This window comes from Salvia miltiorrhiza, chromosome 2 (assembly GCF_028751815.1).
Source record: "Salvia miltiorrhiza cultivar Shanhuang (shh) chromosome 2, IMPLAD_Smil_shh, whole genome shotgun sequence".
Classification (NCBI taxonomy): Eukaryota; Viridiplantae; Streptophyta; class Magnoliopsida; order Lamiales; family Lamiaceae; genus Salvia; species Salvia miltiorrhiza.
This window is the reverse complement of record NC_080388.1, coordinates 2,360,622-2,381,964: the sequence shown is the minus strand read 5'-3', so window position 1 is coordinate 2,381,964 and position 21,343 is coordinate 2,360,622. Positions and strand designations below refer to the sequence as shown.

General features: G+C 36.6%; 3 protein-coding genes across 3 annotated transcripts in view; 2 read left to right on the top strand and 1 right to left on the bottom strand.

Annotated features, from left to right (window-relative positions):
- LOC131012585 (protease Do-like 7) overlaps nt 1–21,343 on the top strand; it is a 498,535-nt gene that overhangs the window by 300,823 nt on the left and 176,369 nt on the right. The window lies entirely within an intron of this gene.
- Nucleotides 13,679–15,295, top strand: LOC131012594 (anthocyanidin 3-O-glucoside 6''-O-acyltransferase-like). The gene has a single exon (XM_057940577.1). The coding sequence runs from the start codon at nt 13,751–13,753 to the stop codon at nt 15,113–15,115; it is 1,365 nt and encodes a 454-aa protein (XP_057796560.1). The 5' UTR covers nt 13,679–13,750; the 3' UTR covers nt 15,116–15,295.
- Nucleotides 17,469–20,996, bottom strand: LOC131012592 (malonyl-coenzyme:anthocyanin 5-O-glucoside-6'''-O-malonyltransferase-like). The gene is made up of 2 exons (XM_057940575.1): nt 20,097–20,996; nt 17,469–18,256 (listed from the first exon to the last, which is right to left on the bottom strand). Exons 1-2 carry the CDS (start codon nt 20,895–20,897, stop codon nt 17,681–17,683), a joined length of 1,377 nt encoding a protein of 458 aa, XP_057796558.1. The 5' UTR covers nt 20,898–20,996; the 3' UTR covers nt 17,469–17,680.

Genomic DNA, 21,343 nt, shown 5'->3' with positions numbered 1-21,343 from the left:
AAATATGGTAGATCTGAAGATGAACCAAGGAGGAGAGATGCCTAAACAAGAGCATCAACCCGAAGGATCATCTAGAGGAGATAGGGTTCGTGAGGAAGTAATTCATCAACAACGAACCAGAAAAAAGAGATGGCCCAAATTTCAGGATACACCTGTAGGAAAGGTCACGCTAGAACCAATCCACCCCTATGGATTGATTCTCAACCTTGATGAAGCCAGTTTCAAAGATTGGGAAATTCTCATCGACGACTGGACTTCAGCTATGAAGATAGTAATTGCCACGATGGAATATGATAAAGAAGAATTTATCAAAATCTTCGAGGCAAGCTTTTCCGGAATGGTAAAACAATTCTGGGATAAGGCGTCAAACGAGGCAAAGAATGAGTTATTCAAAAAAGAATCAGCTCTGGAAATCCTCGATGTTGCCGCACACCAAATAAAAATCCATTTTCTTGGAATGGGTTTCTTCGAAGCATCAGGAGACGAGAAGCGCAAGAAATATCAACAGGCACTTTACAATCTAAGATTGGTGGTGCTCGAGCCAAAAGCTCTTGATGAATTTCTGCGTCTTTTTACCCTATATACTCATATGGGGTTAGTTGATGATCAAACCGCCAGGGACCTCTTTTTTACAAAGTTTCCGAGTCCATGGAGGGAAATGCTTATCAACGAGTACGTGTCACCAGGAAATTATCCACTTGATAGTGCATCAAGGCGGATGTCCTACGTCCACAAGAAGCTGTCTGAATGGTGCCAGAAGGCGGCGGACCAGAGAAACCTCAAGAAATTGAGGAAGCTCAATAAAGACTCTCCATTGATGTGCAACAATCTTGATCTTCCGACAGAGATTGGAGCCGAATTGCTGTATCAACAGAGGAGCAGAAAGAAACATAGGTATCAACCCTATGAAAGAAAATCAAGGAGGAGTTCTTGGAAGCCAAGAACTATGTGGACAAGACAGAAAGCACGCTCCTATAAATCAGGCCAAAGGAGCGGACCATCAAGGAGCCGGTTTTCATCCCAAAAGCGAATCCCGGCAAGAAAAACTTTCAGGCGAACCCAAGCCAAAACAAATGAAAGTTTTAAAGATTGCAACTGCTGGACGTGCGGTGCAAAGGGGCATATTTCAACCAATTGCCCAGACAACGAGAAAAGAAAGATAAGAAGATTCGAATCCACCGGATATCGAAAACGCTATCTACCACCAGGATTTGATACCCGTGTATCAGTTCGAAGATATATCCTCTGATGAGAGTATATACGAACAGGAAGAAGTCTTTAGCTCTCAGGATTCAGAATTGACCGATGGATCAACCGGAGACGAGTCAGACTAAAGAAGAGAACGAGGTTTTCCACACCCAGACGGAGGATCAGAAAGGATTTACCAGCCATTTTCTGATTCCACAAGAAGAGGTGGTGAAAAAGCTCGTGAGGAAACTCAAGAAGGAAACCGAGGAAGTACAAACATACCAAGGGTTTTCTAGTGGAAGAATGAATCAAGTTTTAACTAGCTTGAATCCATTCAAAAGGAGGCATCATGTCTATTTCGGCGTTACCAACCGAGAAATGGCGCTTCCAATCGAGATTACAAGCAATCAGGTGGAAATCCAACTTGTTTCAGCCGAGGATATTCGGAGGGATCTCAAAAGAATGAAGCCAGAAGTCGCGAGTACGATGAAATGGATTCATATTGGAGCAATTCAGTTGGTAATCAAATCTACCCTTTCACCAGGGACAGATCAACCGATTGATGTTGCACTCTGCGACAAAAGAATTAGGGATGCCAAAGAATCAGTTCTTGGAGGTTTTTCAGGCAATCTCTATGCCAAAAAGATTATAACCGAGATGTATCCACAAATCGCTTATAATCTACAGGATTCATCCTTCAGCCGAGCCCTGACTCTCTATCAGGACTACAAAAAGAAGGAGCTTATGACGGGAGGAAATAGGCCATACTCACTGACTTATCAAGTCTCGTATGCCTTATCGAATTCCCACCATACGGAATTATTTCTGGGAAAGGAATTCATTGAAATTCTAGAAATATTCAAGGAGGTAGCCAAGGCAGTCAATCCAAACCGAGTGGAGATTCCCCAGATCAGGGAAATCGACATCGATGTAGGAGACAAGCAGGTGCTAAGCCACAATCAGAGTCTCAGATTGGGAGCACCAAGGCTATCATTCCAGGGAAATAGGCTAACTTCAGGGCCTATAACAAGGAGCTTCTCTCATTCGTATGAAAGAAGGGCAATTCAGGAAACACCAGTCCCGGACATGAGAATCAAGCTCAAATGTCCCGAAGGATGGAGAAGGATTTCCACAAGATTTGATACAACTAATAGGGAAAACCAGTTTCCTTGTAGTAAGTTGTATTATTTGGCGAATCCAGAAAGCAACCAATATATCAGAATTCTGGAGGTCGGAGGCTTTGAAATCCAAGTCGAAGGCCAAGCTGGAAAAGAAGCTGACGTCCTAATTTTGGGATGAGATTTCCTTGACAAATATCAGCCATGGTCATGGAAAGCAGAAGGAATGGAGATCACAATCGGACGCAAAAGATTGATGATCCAATGACAAGTCCATTCTCGATATACATCTTTGTAGGGATGTTATACGAGAAATTCAAAGCAGAATATTTTGCTGCTTATGTGGATTCAGGAGCAGGAATCTGTACAGCAAAACGAGGAGTCTTTCCAGCAGAAGTTGAAGAAGAACTGCCTCGAATTGCGGGAAGGGATTTCTCCAAAAAGATTTTAATTTGCTCCTATCAAAGGGAGTAAAGCAGACAGAAATATTAATCGGCGGAGCAGGTCAAACACCTTGGTACAAGGTCAAGACACCACCGATATATTTCCATGATACCGGCGCAGATATATTATTTGGAAATAATTTTCTGCAAACCTTCAAGCGGTATACACAGGACAATGAGGCCAGGAGGCTGGTGTTCACAACCAATTGTGACCACAAGATCATTGTGCAGAGGCTCAATGGAGCTTTTAATCGCTCGATGCCAATCAAATTTCGCAGCAAGCGTGGTGATGATGGCAGACTCCGATGACCACAAATGAAGGATCAACGGAGATTCAGAGATGTTCTGCTCAAATGCAGAATCGAGGGATTCCCAGATCTCTCCGAGGAAGAAACTCAAATCCTCAAAGTTTCCCTGATATCATACAAAGATATCAAGGAAGAAGAACAGATGACCATAGCCGACGTCAAAAGGAGGATTCAGAAGTGTTACCATGAGAATCCTTTGGCATGGTGGGACAAGAACCAGCTCAAAGCTACCTTGAAAGTTAAAACTGGAAAGGAGCATGAGTTTGTAAGGTTTAGACCTATCCTGATGAACACTCAAGATCAACAGGATATGAGGAGCATAATCAAGGAACACCTTGATTTGAAGCTGATCGAACCAGGGAAGTCGCCTTACAGCAGTCCTGGATTTCTGGTGAGAAATCATGGGGAGATCAAGCGAGGATGACTTGGTCCTCTACACGGACGCGAGTGATTCCTGGTGGGAGTGCTCACAAAGATCACCCCATATGGAGAAGAACCTTGCAGATACTGTAGCGGTCTCTTTCCGACAATGAAGCTGTGCGCTGGCACATAAACGAGAAAGAATTTTATGCAGTAAGAAAGACATTCAAAAAATGGCCGCTTTTCTTACTTGCTAAGAAATTCGTTTTGAAAGTTGATAACACTAATGTTAAAGCTTTCTTAACAAAAAAGATAGAATCTAAACCTGAAAAGGCTAGATTGCTTAGATGGCAAGTAGAATGTCAATATTACGATTATGATATTGTCATCTTGAAATCTGATCAAAATGTTCTTGCAGATTTCTTAACAAGGGATGGAGCCAACTGAGGTTGACTCTATCATGGAGAACCAGAGGCAGCTCCTGGATAACCTGGAGATGCTACAACAAGAATGGCAAGAGTGTTTACTCCATGCCAAACAAGCGGGAAGGATACAAATGGATGATGAATCCAAAGTAACCAACCGTATACGAGAATGTATCAAGAAGATGCTAAATCTTAATGATGCAACCCACAAGCCGCTCCTGCGCGGGATCATGGCTCCCATGATCGAAGCAGGCATTACCGTACAGGCCGGATTACCTGTAGCAGGGGATTCAAATACCCCTAGCACGAGTCCTAAGGTTAAGGTGTCAAAACCGGATCCTCAAGGAAAAGTTGTTGCCAAGGCTTCACAGCCCGAACCAACAAGTCAACCCTCCACCTCTGGGGTAAAAGAGGGAGAGATCAGTCTTAGGCCGCTGACAGGCAAATCTAAGATTGATACTAACACTATTGAAATTTCTCCTGTTTGGCAGCTGTACCAGTCCAGATGGGAAAAACTCAATACCAGAAAAGGGCTCAATCCGAACTATTGCCGGGTTGATATTGCGGGAAAATATCCTCGCATTTGGATGACTACCGGAGCTAATCCTCAGGAGGTCAAGGAGTGGTATGAATTTGGGGCACTAGCCTCAGTTTATACTATTTCACCAGCATTCAGCGAGATCAAGGGTCTACCAAGGTGGATCCAAGAAACGGTCTATGATGCTTGGTCAAACAATTCGTCTCTAAACAGGGGAGACGTCCTGGAGTTATACTTTTTCAGTGCAGCTCCAGAACCAGCAGGCCAAGGGAATCATGAAGCTTTCCATTTCATTAAGCTTCGGAGACCCGACACGGAGGCCTTGAACAGAATAAAGGCTCCAGATCACCAGATCTCCATTGTTACCACTTTTACAGAGGATCAAATCTCCATAAGACGTGCATGGGGACTATGGGTCTGTCTCACGGAGATGGACAAAGTAAAGTACCAATTCAAGTTCTCTCATAACGCAGGACTTGGATCTTTCTTGTTAAATTCAATGACAGGAAAAACTACAAGCTTCGCGGAGAAGGCCTTCGAAGAAAAGAGGCAGACACTCTGGCGAAACAAGATAGCGGGGAGCAAAGAAACCCGTCACAAGTTCTGCAACATGGCTCATCTAGGCCATTGGGTAGACCATATCTGCGCGGAGTGTCCCACGCAGAAAGAACCGGAGTTCGGCAAAGGCTTCTTTCCAAAGCCTAACAAGAAGAAGTTCCGGTCTGATGAATATGAGGAGCACAAGACTCCACATGGACGAGCACCACGTGCACCAAAAAAGTAAGGGGCCCGACAAAGAAAAGAGAGTCATGTGACTCAGGACAAGAAGGTCACCCACTAAAAAAGAAACGACAAAAGTGGGTGGAAGATAATGCGGATCAACTACCCACTAGCAAAAGTGGGTAATTCTACAGGAAATCCACTCATCAAAAGAAGACAAAGGATGGTGGAAAAGTTGCAGGCTGGCCCCTCACAACATTATGGAGCATGGGACCAGGAAAGCACCACTCACCGAAAGCAGGAGACAAAGTTGGGTGGAAGATAAAGTAGCTGGACCTCACCAACCATTATCACAAAAGGATAAAGGAAGGTTCAACTCCATGTGAAGGCACTAACTAGTGTCGGCAATCATGGCCGACTAAAGAAGGTGGCCGTCACCATCCAAGGTAGCTGGCCACAAAGAAGGAATCCAAGGCCAACTACCAAGCAATTATAGATGGGATCAAACCTCTATATAAACCCGAGCTCTGGAGAGAAGAGATCATCGAAAAATCACAACCATCTCACACAACACACTCTCTCTCTAGAAAATTATCTTTGTATTTTAAATTTTGTTTTCAAAGTTTTTCAGTTTTAGTTTTAGTTTCTTTTATTTTATGCATACAAGTATTAGCTACCAATGAGTAGCTAAACAAGTTAGTCTCCTCCCTTAGGGAGATTATTATGAAATAAATTAAATATTTTATAATTCCTCGTTAAACGCTTTGTTTTCGCCCAACTTTCGGTTTAGTAAAAATATTTTCTTTTCATTTATCAACAAAAGTATTAGACGTCGAGACACAGTGAAGGAGGGAAACTGATTCCTGAAGGTGACCATTCGGCGAAAGTCGAAACACAGTGAAGGAAGAAGGTTGCAACTAGCTCTTGCGAGTGCGTGGTTGGACGAAGGCCGAGGAGGCAGGAAGTCCGTAAAACGCGACAAAAGCTCCTGAAGGTGACCAATCGACGGAAGGTATAATGTTGATTTATGTTTTGAATTATTTTGAAGTGTTACGGAAGCATGTTGTGCCTGGTATTACTGTTTGTATGTATTAATTAAGCATGATTTGTAGACGAAGGGCTGTTTGGTCATTTGGTTGGCTTTTGGTTACTAAAGTCTTACTTTAAACCTTGTGGCTATATAAGTCCTTAACTATGTGAGTTTGGCTAAATGTGTCTTTTCCCCTACTTAATTTGTCTTAATTATCAGGATTTGTCAATTACTTTGACAACAATTACTTTTTTTTTTTTGATGAAATTACATTATAAATAATACAAACCACACACACCCCACCTAGTGGTTATTGTGGCCGGGAGTATTCGAACCTGTGACCTCTTGGACAACAGGCAACCACCCCAATCACTAGGCCATTTCAAGGGGACTATTGACAACAATTACTTACTTTGTATGCAGGTGACAAACATGGAATGCGTAATATGAAGTACTTCATCTTGTCCTATTAATAATGTTCTAACTTTTTCGGGAACTGTCCTATTTTTAATTTCTAAACTCAAAAAAGAAATAATTAAGGGGTCTCCACTTGAATGCATTTTGCAAGATGTGGGTCCCTTCCAATTTATTGTTAAATCACTTTTTCATTTCTATGTCATAATTTACTTTTTTTTAATTAAGTTTAAAAGATTACTTTATTGTCTAAATTAAATCACTATTTCTAATGTACGTGTCTCATTTTTTTTGGAACGTTATAAATAAGACGAAAAGAGTACTATTTATATATAAAAAAAATATGCATGTTTGTGATCTTAATTGGAATACAAAAAAGTTTTCTATTGTAAATATATACTCCCTCCGTCCACGAAAGAACTTCCTATCTTTCCTTTTTGGGACGTCCACAAAAGAACTTTCTACCTATTTTTGGACTATACCCCACCACTTATAATCCTCTTACTTTTCACTTTTCACAACTCCCAATATTAATTATAACACATTTTCACCACTTCCAATACACTCAACTACCTTTTATCCACTCTCAATACACTCAATAATATTTTTTCTTAAAACTCGTGTCACTCCCTCCTAGGAAGTTCTTTCATGGACGGATGGAGTACTTCCTATGTCCACATAAAATATACTCAATTTTGAATGACATGAATTTTAATAAAATAGTTGACCGTAAATTGAGTGGGGAACTTATCAAAAATAAATTGGGTATATTTATTATGGCAAACAAAAATGACAAATTAGGTAGATTTTATGTGAACAAAAGAAGTATAATGTATTTTTCCTAATATAGATAATGACCTAATTCTAAATCCTAATCATGTATCATTATAAATAGAAATATTCGATCCTCATGATATGTTTTCTCACTAATTTATTCTCTATTGTTTTCTCTCTTATTCTCTCTAATTTCACTCTACTTCATAACATTTTCTCATTTGTGAGTTGCTAATATTTGCTTAGCTGGAGTTTAATGTTTTGGTCAAAGTTTAGAGAGAGAGAGAGAGGAACAACCACGTTACCTATATTTGCAAATTCTACCGACCTATATTATCTATATATATAAAAGCTCAATCATTAACATAAATAGTAAGTTATATTTTCCCGCCAAAATCACTTTACTATTTTTAGAATTAATTTTTTTATTGTAATTTTTAGAAACTATATAGATAATTTTCTATATTATATATATATATATATATATATATATATATTACTTATCTTTCCTAATTAAAATTGCCACATCAATGGTGGGCACATTATGCTTGCCCACGGTGGATAGGTGATCGGTTCTGTATATATATATATATAGAGAGAGAGAGAGAGAAGGGTTCAACAGAGAAGCTAAATATTGTGGAGAATAGAGAATTCGTAAAATAAAAACGAACAGATCTATAATTTTAATGAACAGATCAATGTACCGCATGAACAACAATTTGACCCAGGTTCGAATCCTGCTGGTGGCGAGTTTTTCTATATTTTTACTAAATACGTCTGTTCATTTGTTATGTTGATCTGTTCGTAAAATATATAGATTTGTTCATCATGAATAAAAAGATAATTCTCTGTTGAACTCAACCCTATATATATATATATATATATAGGGGGCCGTTATTCAATAAACCACCCTTATTTTAAGAATTACGAACCAGCAAAAATGCATGAATTTTATATATAACACGCATGAATAAACTGTATAAAGGCATGAATTGCGAAAAATAATTTTTTGCTACCTTTGGGATTCGAACTCAGGACCATGAATTTATTCAACAAGGTGATGAATCAACCGTAGATCTTGATGATCTAAGGGCTGAAAATGGTTCCTAATTTATATTTTAAGAAGCGTTTTTTATTTTAGTCTTCCCCTATATATATATATATATATATATATATATATATATATAGAAGCACAACCACTTTCAAAAATAGTAATTTATATTTTGCAGCCAAAAATCACCTTACTATTTATGGTTATAATTTTTTATTTCTAATTTTTTTTATTCATTTCGTCTACTCTACATTATACAGATATTTGTTTGTTAAAATTTTTTCTATTGATATAATTTATCACATTTTCATAGTTTTTTCAAAATAAAATGTATGCAAATTCAGTAAATTAAATGATGTGCTAATACAAAATTAAATTCTTCAATCTACTTTTATTTTTTATTTTTAAAGAAAAATCGATAATGGTTCTCCATTTAATGATTTTCCATTAAGTCATTTTCATAGTTTCTAGGTTGTATTATTATTTTATCTAAATACAAATTTTAAAATTAAACTATATATTCACTAAAAATAAAAAAATGCATTAAATATAATATATTACCACTCACATACATGCGCGCGCGCGCGCACACACACACACACACATATATATATATATACATATTAGTACTGTATATATTTCAGTATAAATTTTGTATAAGTTATTTTTAATATAATGTGTATATATTATATCATCTATAATTTTGCCATGTATGGTTTTGATTTGGACGAAATTATAATTCAGTGTATTTATGTCACAACTTTATATAGTTGAAAAAATACCAAAATTCACTAATAATTTGTGGATTTACAGTCACTTAACGCCTCAAAAAAATATGTTGTGAAATCCAAATCAGTAAAAAGTAATTAAAAGTTCCAAAAACTCTTTCAAGACTAATAGAAAATTTTAAAGAAAAATATCTATATATTTGGTGGAAATTTTAAATAGATAATAATAATCATTAGATAAAAAGGTTTTGTCAAGATCTTAGTCAATTATTTGATAAGCCTCAAACTATAAAATGGTTTCATCTTCATTTTAATGCTGCTATCCTTATTAGAGATATTTTATATAAAAATATAAGTAATTTATAGAATTTTATTTTCTAAATATAATATTCTAAAAATATAATTTTTTTACTATTTTAATTAAATAGGTATCACCGTGCATCGCACGGGAATAATACTAGTACTATCTATAAATAAGACAAAATAGGTATCTGTTTAAACATTCTGTAACTGAAATGACAAAGGATTTTCGAGAAATTCTTCCTTTGTAATATATAAGACAAAATAGGTATCTGTTTGATTATTTTTTTTACCTACAACCTATAAAATAGGAAATAAATAAATAAATATCAATATTATGTTTGATAAATAAAATAAATAAAATAGGAAATAATATTTTAAATTTTAGAAAGAGCATATTATCTAAGTAAGACAAAATTTCGCCCAAACAAGACGATTTTTAAACTATAAATGACAATAGAAAACCGTCATATACTCTGTAAATATTTTACAAGACGGTTCGAAAATGTCAAGTATAAAAAATATACTGTCATGTATTCCATTATACACGGCAGTTTATAAGTGTCAAGTACATGACAAACCGACATGGATTCCATCATAACAATCCGTAGACCGTAATGTATTTCATCATAACAATCTATAATGTATTCCTACATATATGACGATTCAAAGGTGTCAAGTATATATATTTAAACGTTATCAATGCCGACATATATAACAGTTACTAAGTGTTAACTATAATAACAAAATCATCATGTTTTATGTTATACATGACGGCGGTAAGAAGCCATCAAGTATAATTTTACAAGCATTATGCATTATATTATACTTGACGATATGCATATACTTGACGGTTATACATCATCAACTATAATTATGCAACCATCATATACAATAAATACTATACATTGCATTATTTGATATTTCTTTCGGGGAAGGGGGGAGGGGGGATTATATCCTTACATTACCCTTATATGTGGCGGTTGGAATCACCAATAAAATATAGTAATAGAATTTTATTATGAATAATCATTTACAAAAACATTACGTTTGCAGTTTGAAATAGATGATGTCGGCCGATATAAAGTTCCAAAAGTTGTGGGATAAATATTTTTTTCCAATTGGATTAGTTACAATGTTCCACAATTTTGCATGCGCCGTTATGTTTCATTATTATTTAATTATTTTAAGGGCAGTGATATTTAGCCACTCGGTGTCCTGGACACTTAGCTAAAAACCGGGTTTTTTGTTAAGATTTGATTTCACCATTTTTTGGTATTTTGTGATTTGACAATATTATCCCTTCCATAATAATCTATCGATTTTTTATGATGATTTAGTGAAAATTAATGATGACGAGGCTTAGGAAGATTGAGATCAAAGATTTAGATCTCTTCATTTTAGTGGTCAATCATTCAAATCAATTAATTAATTAAACTTAATTCTATTTTCTTATTATTAAATTTAATTCGCTAATTTATTTCAATTAATTAATTTATCTTTATTTCATCGAGTACAATTATTTGGATTTTGTTATTCACACAAAAATAATTCATTTTGTTATTATCATATCGATTACAATACCTTATTAAAATACTTTCAAATAAAGTATATGTTATATAGATTTCCGAGCAAAATCCAATCGTATGATTCAAATTTTTTTTTCATATTCACTAATTTATTTCAATTAATTAATTCAACTTTATTTCATTGAGTATAATTATTTCGACTTCGTTACTCATACAATAGTAGTTCATTTTGTTATTATCATATTGATTACAATACTATATTAAAATACATTCAAATAAAGTATATGTTATACAATTTTTCGAGCAAAATCTCATCGTATGATTCATTTCACTTAAAAAAAATCACCCTCACAATACTTTATTTCATTTAATTAATTCAACTTTATTTCATTGAGTATAATTATTTTGACTTCATTATTTACACTATAGTAGTTTATTTTCTTATCATCAAATCGACTTCAATACTATATTATAATACATTTTCTTCAAATATATGTTATATAGTTTTCCGAGCGATGTCCCATCGTATTAACTATGTTATTTTTATTTTCAACTTCACTAATTCATTTATATTATATCATTCAACTTTATTTCATTGAGTATAATTATTTCGACTTCGTTACTTACATAATAGTAGTTCATTTTGTTATTATCAAATCGATTACAATACTTTATTAAAATACATACAAATAAAGTATATGTTTTACAGTTTTTCGAGCAAAATCTCATCGTATGATTCATTTTATTTAATTTTTTATTCACTCTCACAATACTTTATTTCAATTATTAATTCAGCTTTATTTCATTGAGTATAATTATTTCGACTTCATTATTTACACTATAGTAGTTCATTTTCTTATTATCAAATCGACTCCAATACTATATTAGTATAATACATTGTCTTCAAGTATATATTATATAGTTTTCCGAGCGATGTCTCATCGTATTCACTATGTTATTTTTATATTTATTTTCAACTTCACTAATTCATTTCTATTATATCATTCAACTTTATTTCATTGAGTATAATTATTTCAACTTCGTTACTCACACTAGTTCAATTTACTTATTATTATATCGCGTTTACTGCTTTATTATAATGCATTTAATTCAAGTATATTTTATTTAATTTTTCGATTGATGTACCATCGTATGATTCATTTTATTTTTATTTCTAACGATTGACTAATGTGATTGCCACTATCGGACAAGGTGGCAAAGTATCACTCACATTTTACTGAGGTCTTAGGTTCAAATCCCCCAAGCACATTTTTCTTGTATTCATCTTCAAAATGTTTTTTTAAAAATTATTGGAAAAAATTCATTTTTTTATTACAACTAGATTCACTAATTAATTAAACTTTATTTTATTGAGTATAATTATTCATCTTCAAAATGTTTTTTTAAAAATTATTGGAAAAAATTCATTTTTTTTTATTACAACTAGCTTCACTAATTAGTTAAACTTTATTTCATTAAGTATAATTATTTCAACTTCGTTACTTACACAATAGTGGTTCATTTTCTTATTATCAAATCTACTTCAATACTATATTATAATACGTTGTCTTCAAGTATATGTTATTTATTTTTTCGATCGATGCCCCACCATATGATTCATTTTATTTTTATTTCTAACGCTTCATTAATGCGGTTGCCACTCACATATTATTGAGGTCTCAGGTTCAAATCCCCAAAACACATTTTCTTGTATTTTAGTTTTTTTTTTCAAATCATCTTCGAATTTTTTTAAAAAAAATATGAAAAAATATATATAACTGAAAACAAATCTAGGATTATTTCCACCAATCACCTTTTTCTTGTATTTCAGTTTTTTTGTTAAAAAAAAATCATCTTCGAAATATTTTTTTTTTAATATTGGAAAAAATATATATAAATGAAAACAAATCTAAGATTATTTTGAAGGAAAACTCTATATTAGTGGAAACAAATAAAATTAACATAAAATCGCAAAATAAAAAATAAAATAAATGTGGAAATAAATCTAAGATTATTTTAGAAGAATATCTATATTATTGGAATCAAATCTAAGATTATTTTTTGGAGAATGAAAATCTCTAAATTAGTGGAAACAACTAAAAATAACATAATTTAAAAAAAAATTCGGAAAAAACTAACATAATTTTTGAATATAAAAATACAAAATTTCAAAAAAAAAATTCGAAACAATAAAAAAATAATATGTGGAAACAAAAATAGGATTATTTTTAGGAGAATCATAAAATTAGTGGAAACAAATAAATAAGACATAATATTCAAATATAAATAAATAATTTAATCATCAAGAAAAATGAATAATATTAATTTCGGAAAAAAAGCTGGAAACAAATATAGGATTATTTTAACAAGAAACAAATAATCAAAAGAATTCCAGAAATAAACTTTGAATATGATTTACATAATTTTGGAAAATAAATAACCAAAAAATAAGGAAACAAAAAACAATAAATAAGGAAACTGAAAAACATAATTTTCGGATATCTTAAAACCGAAAATAAAAAACAATAAAATCTCCAAAAATTAATAAGGGATAAATTAGTAAATACACAAATCACTCAAAACGGACCCATTTTTGTTAATTGAAAAAAATCGGGTTTTGACCGAGTGTCTTGGACACTCGGTGGACAAATGTCATTTCCGTTATTTTAATATTATCCAAGATACCTTCATCAGCTTTCTTGGTTTTCGTATCAAATACAAATGAGAGTTTATTTCGTGGGCAGATGGAGTATTATTTATATACAGTAAATCTTGTCCAGAAATATTCAGAAAAACCTGACCCCACAAATCTAGCCCTCCGCCGATGACGACGGCCCTGCTTGAAACCTCCCAAATCGCTCCGCCGCCGGAAGCGGCAGCCGAGCAGTCGCTGCCGCTGACCTTCATGGACATCGATTGGCTGATTTTCCACCCAATCCGTCGCCTCATCTTCTACGAATTCCCTTGCTCGAAGCCTCATTTCTTAGAAGTAATCGTCCCCAAACTCAAACAATCCCTCTCACTAACCCTCAAACACTTCTTCCCACTCGCCGGCAACATCGTCTACCCTCTCAACTCCGGCGCTTTGCCGGAACTACGATACATCCCCGGCGACTCTGTTCCGCTATCTGTTTGCGAATCGAGCGACGATTTCGACAATTTCGTCGCGAATCGCGCTCGAGATGCCGATAAATTCTACGGTCTCATCCCTCAGTTGCCGCCGATGATCGTCCAATCCGATTCCAAACTCCTCCGAGTTCTAGCTCTGCAAGTGACTCTGTTTCCCGATCGCGGCGTCTGCATAGGCCTCGCGAACCACCACAGCGCCGGCGACGCCACCTCCATCGCCGCCTTCCTACGGCGCTGGTCTTCGACCAGTAAAATCGGAGGATCAGACGACGAGATCTCGATTTCCGAAGCTGAATCTCTCCCGATTTTTGATAGGTCTCGTTTCATTTACCCTGCAAAACTGGACCCGTGTTCCTGGAATCAAATCAAAGAAATTCCACTCCCGCCGCCGTCTCTCCCTTTGCCGACAAATCGCGTTCGAGCTACGTACGTTCTGAGCAAATCGGAGCTCGAGAAGCTCAAGCTCTCGATTCAGTCCGCAGATCTAGGTTTAGCTTACGTATCGTCCTTTGTAGCTATGGCTGCTTATGTTTGGTCCTGTTTGGCAAAATCGAGCTTAGCTGATGAAGAAGACGACGATCGTCTCGTGTTTTTCTTGATCGCGATCGATGCGCGAGCTCGTTTAGATCCGCCAGTTCCCGACAACTACTTCGGGAACTGCGTGGTGCCCGGACTGGCTAGAGTCCGGCGCCGGGAGATAATTTCCGACGGTGGGGTCTTCGCCGCAGCTCAGGCTACTGCGAAGGCCATTAAGGATAGGGTGGGTGACAAGAAGAAGATTCTAGAAGGTGTGGAGAATTGGGGGTATGAGATCATGTCCGCGGTGCAGGGGTCGTTTTTGGCCGTGTCTGGTTCGGCCAGAGTCGACCTCTACGCCGCGGATTTCGGGTTCGGGAAGGCGAGGAAAGTGGAGGTGTTGTCGATTGATGGGGAGAAATACGCATTCTCGTTGTGCAAGTCTAGGGATTTTGAGGGAGGCTTGGAGATTGGATTGTCTTTGCCTAAGCTCGAAATGGAGGCTTTTGCTGCATGTTTTGATCATGGAATCAAGAATTTATAATTTATAATAAATCTCTTTGTTCTTGCTTAAAAAAAAAAACCTTTATGTGAATGACACACTTAGTTTGTCATTATATTGACATGTCTCGAGAAGTCCTTTCATTTTCAACCAGATCGTGTTGAAGATTCTTTGATCATAGAATCAAGAATGTATGAATATCCCACCTTTTTATTTTTACTACTCCCTCCGTCCCAATATTGTTGGCCACATTTGGTTTCGGCACGGGAATTAAGGAGTTGTAGATTAGTATTTTAAGTGTGTGGGTAATATAGTACTCCTTCCGTCCCAATATTGTTGGCCACATTTGGTTTCGGCACGGGAATTAAGGAGTTGTAGATTAGTATTTTAAGTGTGTGGGTAATATAGTATAAAATGATAAAGTAGGAGAGAGAATGTGATAAAGTAGGAGAGATAATGATAAAGTAGGAGAGAGAATGTGATAAAGTAGGAGAGAGAATGTAATAAAGTAAGAGATTGAATGTGATAAATATTTCCATTTTAGGAAAGTGGCCAACAATAGTGGGACAAACTAAAAAGGAAATGTGGCCAACAATATTGGGACGGAGGGAGTATAAAAGTAATAAAGTAGGAGAGAGAATGTGATTAAGTATGAGAGAGAATGTAATAAAGTGATAAAATAGGAGAGATAATGTGATAAAGTAAGAGATTGAATGTGATAAATATTTCCATTTTAAGAAAGTGGCCAACAATAGTGGGACAAACTAAAAAGGAAATGTGGCCAATAATATTGGGACGGAGGGAGTAAATAATATGATTCTCTCTGTGCTTGCTTGTTTAATCCTATATGTGAATAACACACTTAGTTTGCCGTTATAGAGAAATATGTATTGGAAGATTTTTTTCATTTTTATTTCGAGTAACAGTGTGAGTACTTTGAAGTGTTGTTTTACTCAAAGCGAGGCCCTCCCTTTGTGCCCGGCTCCAGCGTCCGTATATGAATGCACGTCCCTATATTTTTAAACGGCTCTTTTGTCGATTTTTTCAAAAAAATTTATTTGTTTATATTGTTCTGCAATGGTCCTTAACTTTTTTTTTCTTATATTTATTCATAAATATTATACTTTTTACATCATTTTTACATCACAATACATCAACTCTCTCCATTCTCCCATTTTCTTCCACTTTCTACACCTTCTTCTTCCCAAATTCTTCTTGAAAAAATGGAACGTGACTTCAACAATTGGTTGAACAATCAAGCTCTGTCCTCGAAGATCTCAACTTTTTCGTTAATGAGTTTCCTGTCGTTCTCTCAAAACTCGAACGCCTTCACCATAGATCATAAGAATGCAATGTATTTAATATATATATAGAGCTGGGTTGAGCTGTATAAAATGTAGGCCCAAAAAATCCCGGGCCTAAAAAGCCTGCCCAATCAGTCCGCCGGGCAGATCAGGCTTCGGGGCTAAAAAGCCCTGGGTTTTCGGGCTAACAAGCCCGCCCGGTGTACTTTTAAATTTTATGTTTATTAATCTAATTTTAATTAAGTAGTTTATAGTGTTTTGAAAATTTCAACTTGAAACCCTACAATTCAAAGCAAACCAACGTATCTGATTCTGCCCGTGTACAAGCTTGCGTCCGGCCGTCTATGAATAGCAGTTTATTGGTTGAAGATTGTTTGTGTAGAGTAGAGATGTAAAAGTTTAGTAGGAAATAAATTAATTACAAAGTCCCCAATTTTAATTGAGGAAGTGGCCACATCCACAATAACATGTTTATTCCAATTTGTATATTGTTGTGATTTTAATGAGATTCATTGGCTACCCCTTTTTTAGACAGCCTAGGCTTGTAGGATGCGTGAGAGACGGCCAAACTCAATTTTTTAGTTTAGACAGCCTAGGCTTGTAGTTTATGCAGCCGTTGTTTCACCATTTTTTGTGTTTGTTTGTAGCTTCCAGTTTGTAACCTTTTATTATTTAGATTTATTTTAGTTTATGTAATTTTTTGTAAAAATAAAAACAAAATTTAGTAAAAAAAAAAAAATATTGGACGGGTTTGGCTTGACTGCCCTGTAGCCCGGTCGAGGTTGGGCTGGGCCTGAAAATTGGCAGCCCGACCCAACCAATCTCAAAAGCCTGCTGGGCCTGGCCCGTCCGTTTTGCCAGCGCTAAATATATATACTATAAATACCTACTAATTATTTATTCTCACCTCAATTTAAACTCGTATAGTAATATACTCATTGACTACCCAAACTCAGTTTGAATTTATAAAATTAAGTTGGTTTTTTGTCTCAGTAAAATCAAATATTACAGAGTAATCATTAAATGTTTAAAGAGATCTACAACAACTTATATTCCAAAATTACAAAAATAAAAGAAAAATATGTCGCTCGTGCAAAAGAGAAACGGAACTTCATTTTTTTTTAAAAATTGTTACACTCAAAGAAATGAAAAAATTCACTCACACTCTAGCTCCTATGGTGACTCGAACCCCAACCTATTAGTTAGAAACTTAGAGAAATAAAAAGCACACGTAACATAAAAAAATTACGATGAATATAGAAGATCTCGTGTGATTGAAAAAGACATATTTCAAAGAGAATCTCTACAAATTCTTTAGTGATTGATAAAAGACGGCTGCAAATGCATCCAATACTTGGATAGGTCTCGACAGTCCAATCTCCAACCCTCCTTCAAAATCCCTCGACTTGCACAGCGACATCGACGTGTCGCTGTCGATCGACGGCGACTCAAACTTCCTCGGTCGCCCCCACCCGTAGTCGACGTCGTAGAGATCGAATCTCGGCGACCCCGCCACCCCGAACAGCCGCTTCCCGATCATTTTCCCGAACTCCTTCGGCCACTCCTCTGCCCCCTCCAGAATCCCCTTCTCGTTGTTCACCGTCTTCTCTATCGCCTCCGCGATGCTCGTCGCCGCCGCCGCAACCCCTCCACCGCCCCTCAGCACCCCGTGCGCCGTCTCCACCTTCACGAGCGCCAGGCAGTTGCCAAAGTACGCTGCCGGCAGCGGCGGCTGCAGCCGCCCGCGGCAGTCCGCTGCAAAGCATAAATACTCTGTTTCGTCGTCGTCAGCCGCCGCCTCCTCGGCCCTTGCCAGGCAGACCCAGACGAATGCGCAGGCGACAGTGAACGACGTCGCCCGCAGCTCCGGCCGACTACTCTGTTAGGAAATAAAGCACAAATCAATTATAAAAAATAATAAAAACACACTAGAATTGGTTATTCAGTTAATTATGCAATTGAATTATACTCTTTTTGACCACTAAAATTATACTCTTTCTGTTATCCATATTTATGTATACATTTTCTTTTTGGTATGTCTCCCAAATTTATCCACACACTATATTTGATAATACTCTTAACATAATTTTCACAATTTTTTACTTGGAACTTCTACTTACTTATCTACAATCTATTTAACAATACTTAATATGTGATCATTTATCCACTATCAACACTTTAAACAATTTTTCATTAAAACCATCAAAATATTTTTTATTAAAATTCGTGCCAAAAATACTTATACATATTTTAGGGAGGCGTTAATATTTTTTTTAATTTAAAGAAGATCAACTATAGTTGATGGTTCCCCATTTTTCCTTGGTGGTTTAAAACCTTGATCTATTAATTAGAGGAGAAACATCTTATTAATTAAGCTACATTTTATTATCAAATTGAAATTGTAATATGGTTTAAGAGCACAAGTTTTAATAAAAGATTGAGAAATGTATATAAAGTTGAAAAAAAATTGATATGTTAAATAATTGATCCTTTGTGTAAATATTGACTATGAATTAAATTTAAAATATAAGGAATGTTTAGAAGAAAAAAAAAACACTATAATTTTTATGAATAGACGAAAACACCATAAGGAGTAATAATTTAACTATAATTTTGGCGGGGAAAAGAAATAAGGTCTTGACGATTAAAATTACGAACTATATCGAATTTGCAATTTTAACATGACTTTTGAAGTGTGATGAATAAATCACAACTTTTTCAATTTTTGCAATTTTGACCCCCAGTTATTTTTCAATCGCGAGAGTGTTTAATTTAGGCTTACTTGGATAAATAAAGGTGACGTCATTTTTTTGAGACTTGAACGATGCTGTTTCATACATTTTAAATTAAAATTTTCTCCAAATTATAAAGAGATTGTATCATGTATTTACACCATAATTTTCAATATTCAGCATTAATTTTATAGAAAACAACGTCGCAACATGAATATTACGTGGCGAACTAATTCACGTAAACTCCAACACAACAATCCAACAGTCGAAAAAAATTGAAGGGACGAAATTACAAAAATAGAAAAAATAACGATTTAATTTGTCACACTTCAAAAATCTCATTAAAATTATAAATTTAAAATAATTCATGATTTTATTTGCCAAAAGTTCGAAGAAATATAATGCAATAGTAGGGATGGCAACGGGCCGGATCTGGACCGGGTCTGGCCAATACCAGATCCAGATCCGTTTTCATATACCAGATCCAGATCCGTGGATCTGAAAATTTTGGATCCAAATCCAGATCCGTCAGATCCGCGGGTCCACGTGTCCAGATCCATGGATCTACTATTTTTAAATTAAATTAAAAAAATTTCACAAAATCAACAACATCTAATTTCCATCATGAAAAATATAACACAAAATACTTTTATCTAATTACTTTTAGTTTTTATTCTTTTGAATATAATTTATTTATTATTTTTAATTTAGTTAATATTATTATTAAACTAAATATAAAATATAAAAAATATATATATAATAAAACGGATCCACGAGTCGGATCTGGGCCGGATCCGGATCTAAAATTTCAAGATCCAGATCCAGATCCGTTTTCAAAATTGAGATCCAAATCCAGATCCGTCGGGTCCAAAAAATTGAGATCCAGATCCGCACGGATCTGGACCGGGTCCAAGATCCACTGCCATCCCTATGCAATAGTTTACGATTTTCCCGTCAGCTATGTAATCGGGCTGTGGTGTTTAGTACCTTAAACTGCACGTGGTGCTTAAGCCTCTGCACGTCGTCGGCGGTGAGGACGAAGGTGGCGCGGTGCTTGTTCAGAGGGAAGGATACCGGCGGCGACTCGACGGCGCGTGATTGTTTCATTAGGTTCCAGTAGTATGAATCGAGACCGTCGGGATCCGCCACGGCGGCTCTGTCGAAAGACGGTAGCAGCTGCGGGTTCTCTCCGATCAGCTTCGCGTCGCCGCCGTGTTTGCTCACGGTGGCCCACGCTTTGATGAATCGGACGACGGAGCTGGCGTCGCCGATGGCGTGGTGGTTGGTGAACCCCAAGCAGACGCCGTGATCGGGGAACAGCGTCATCTGCAGAGCTAGGACGGGCAAAACGACGTCGTTGTCGGAGGTGCGCTCCGCCGGCGGGAGGCGGGGGACGCAGGCGTAGAAGTCGTCGGCGGCGCGGGGATGGTTTCCGGTGAGTTCGGCGAAGTCGAGATCGGACTCGGCAACGGTGAGGGAGACCGAGTCGCCGGCGGCGAATCGGGAGTAGGGGCGGCGGCCGGAGTTGAGGGGGCGGACGATTTTTCCGGCGAGGGGGAGGAAGTGGGATAGGGTTTGGATTAGGGATTGTTTGAATTGGGGAAGAATGGATTGGAGGAAATGGGATTTGGAGCAGCGGAGGTCGAAGAAGATGAGGCGGTGGACGGCGTGGAAGTGGAGCCATTTGATGTCGAAGTGGACGAGGGGGAGGGTTAGCTCCGCAGCGTGCGGCGGCGGCTGGATGGTGCAGCGCTCGAGCACGGCGGCGGAGGGAGGGTGGTCGGCCATGGCGGTGGTGGGGAATGGTGGAAGTGGGGAGTTGAGGTGGTTTTAATTTATATACTAGTGAGTAGTGAGTGGGGTTGTTGAATATCAATATCTTTCTAATTTCTATAATTTGTTAGGTTAATTTTGATTTTTAATACGTTTTCTCTTCAATTATTAAATTTAGAGGTCAGAGTCAATAGTAGGGTTGTCAAACCTTGCGGGCCGAGCCGGCCCGGCCCAACCCAGCGGGTCTAGGCAATTTTTTGGGCCGGGTCGGGCCGGCCCAAAATTTCAGCGGGCCTTGAACAATGAAGCCCAGCCCGGCCCTATACGGGCTACCGGGCGGGCCGGGCCAAAACGGGCCAAAAATTATATTTTTTTCTTTTTCTTTTTAGCTCCAAAAATTAATAAATTAAATCAAATTTAAAGAAAAAAATGAAGACAAATTCGACCTTAAACAATCTACA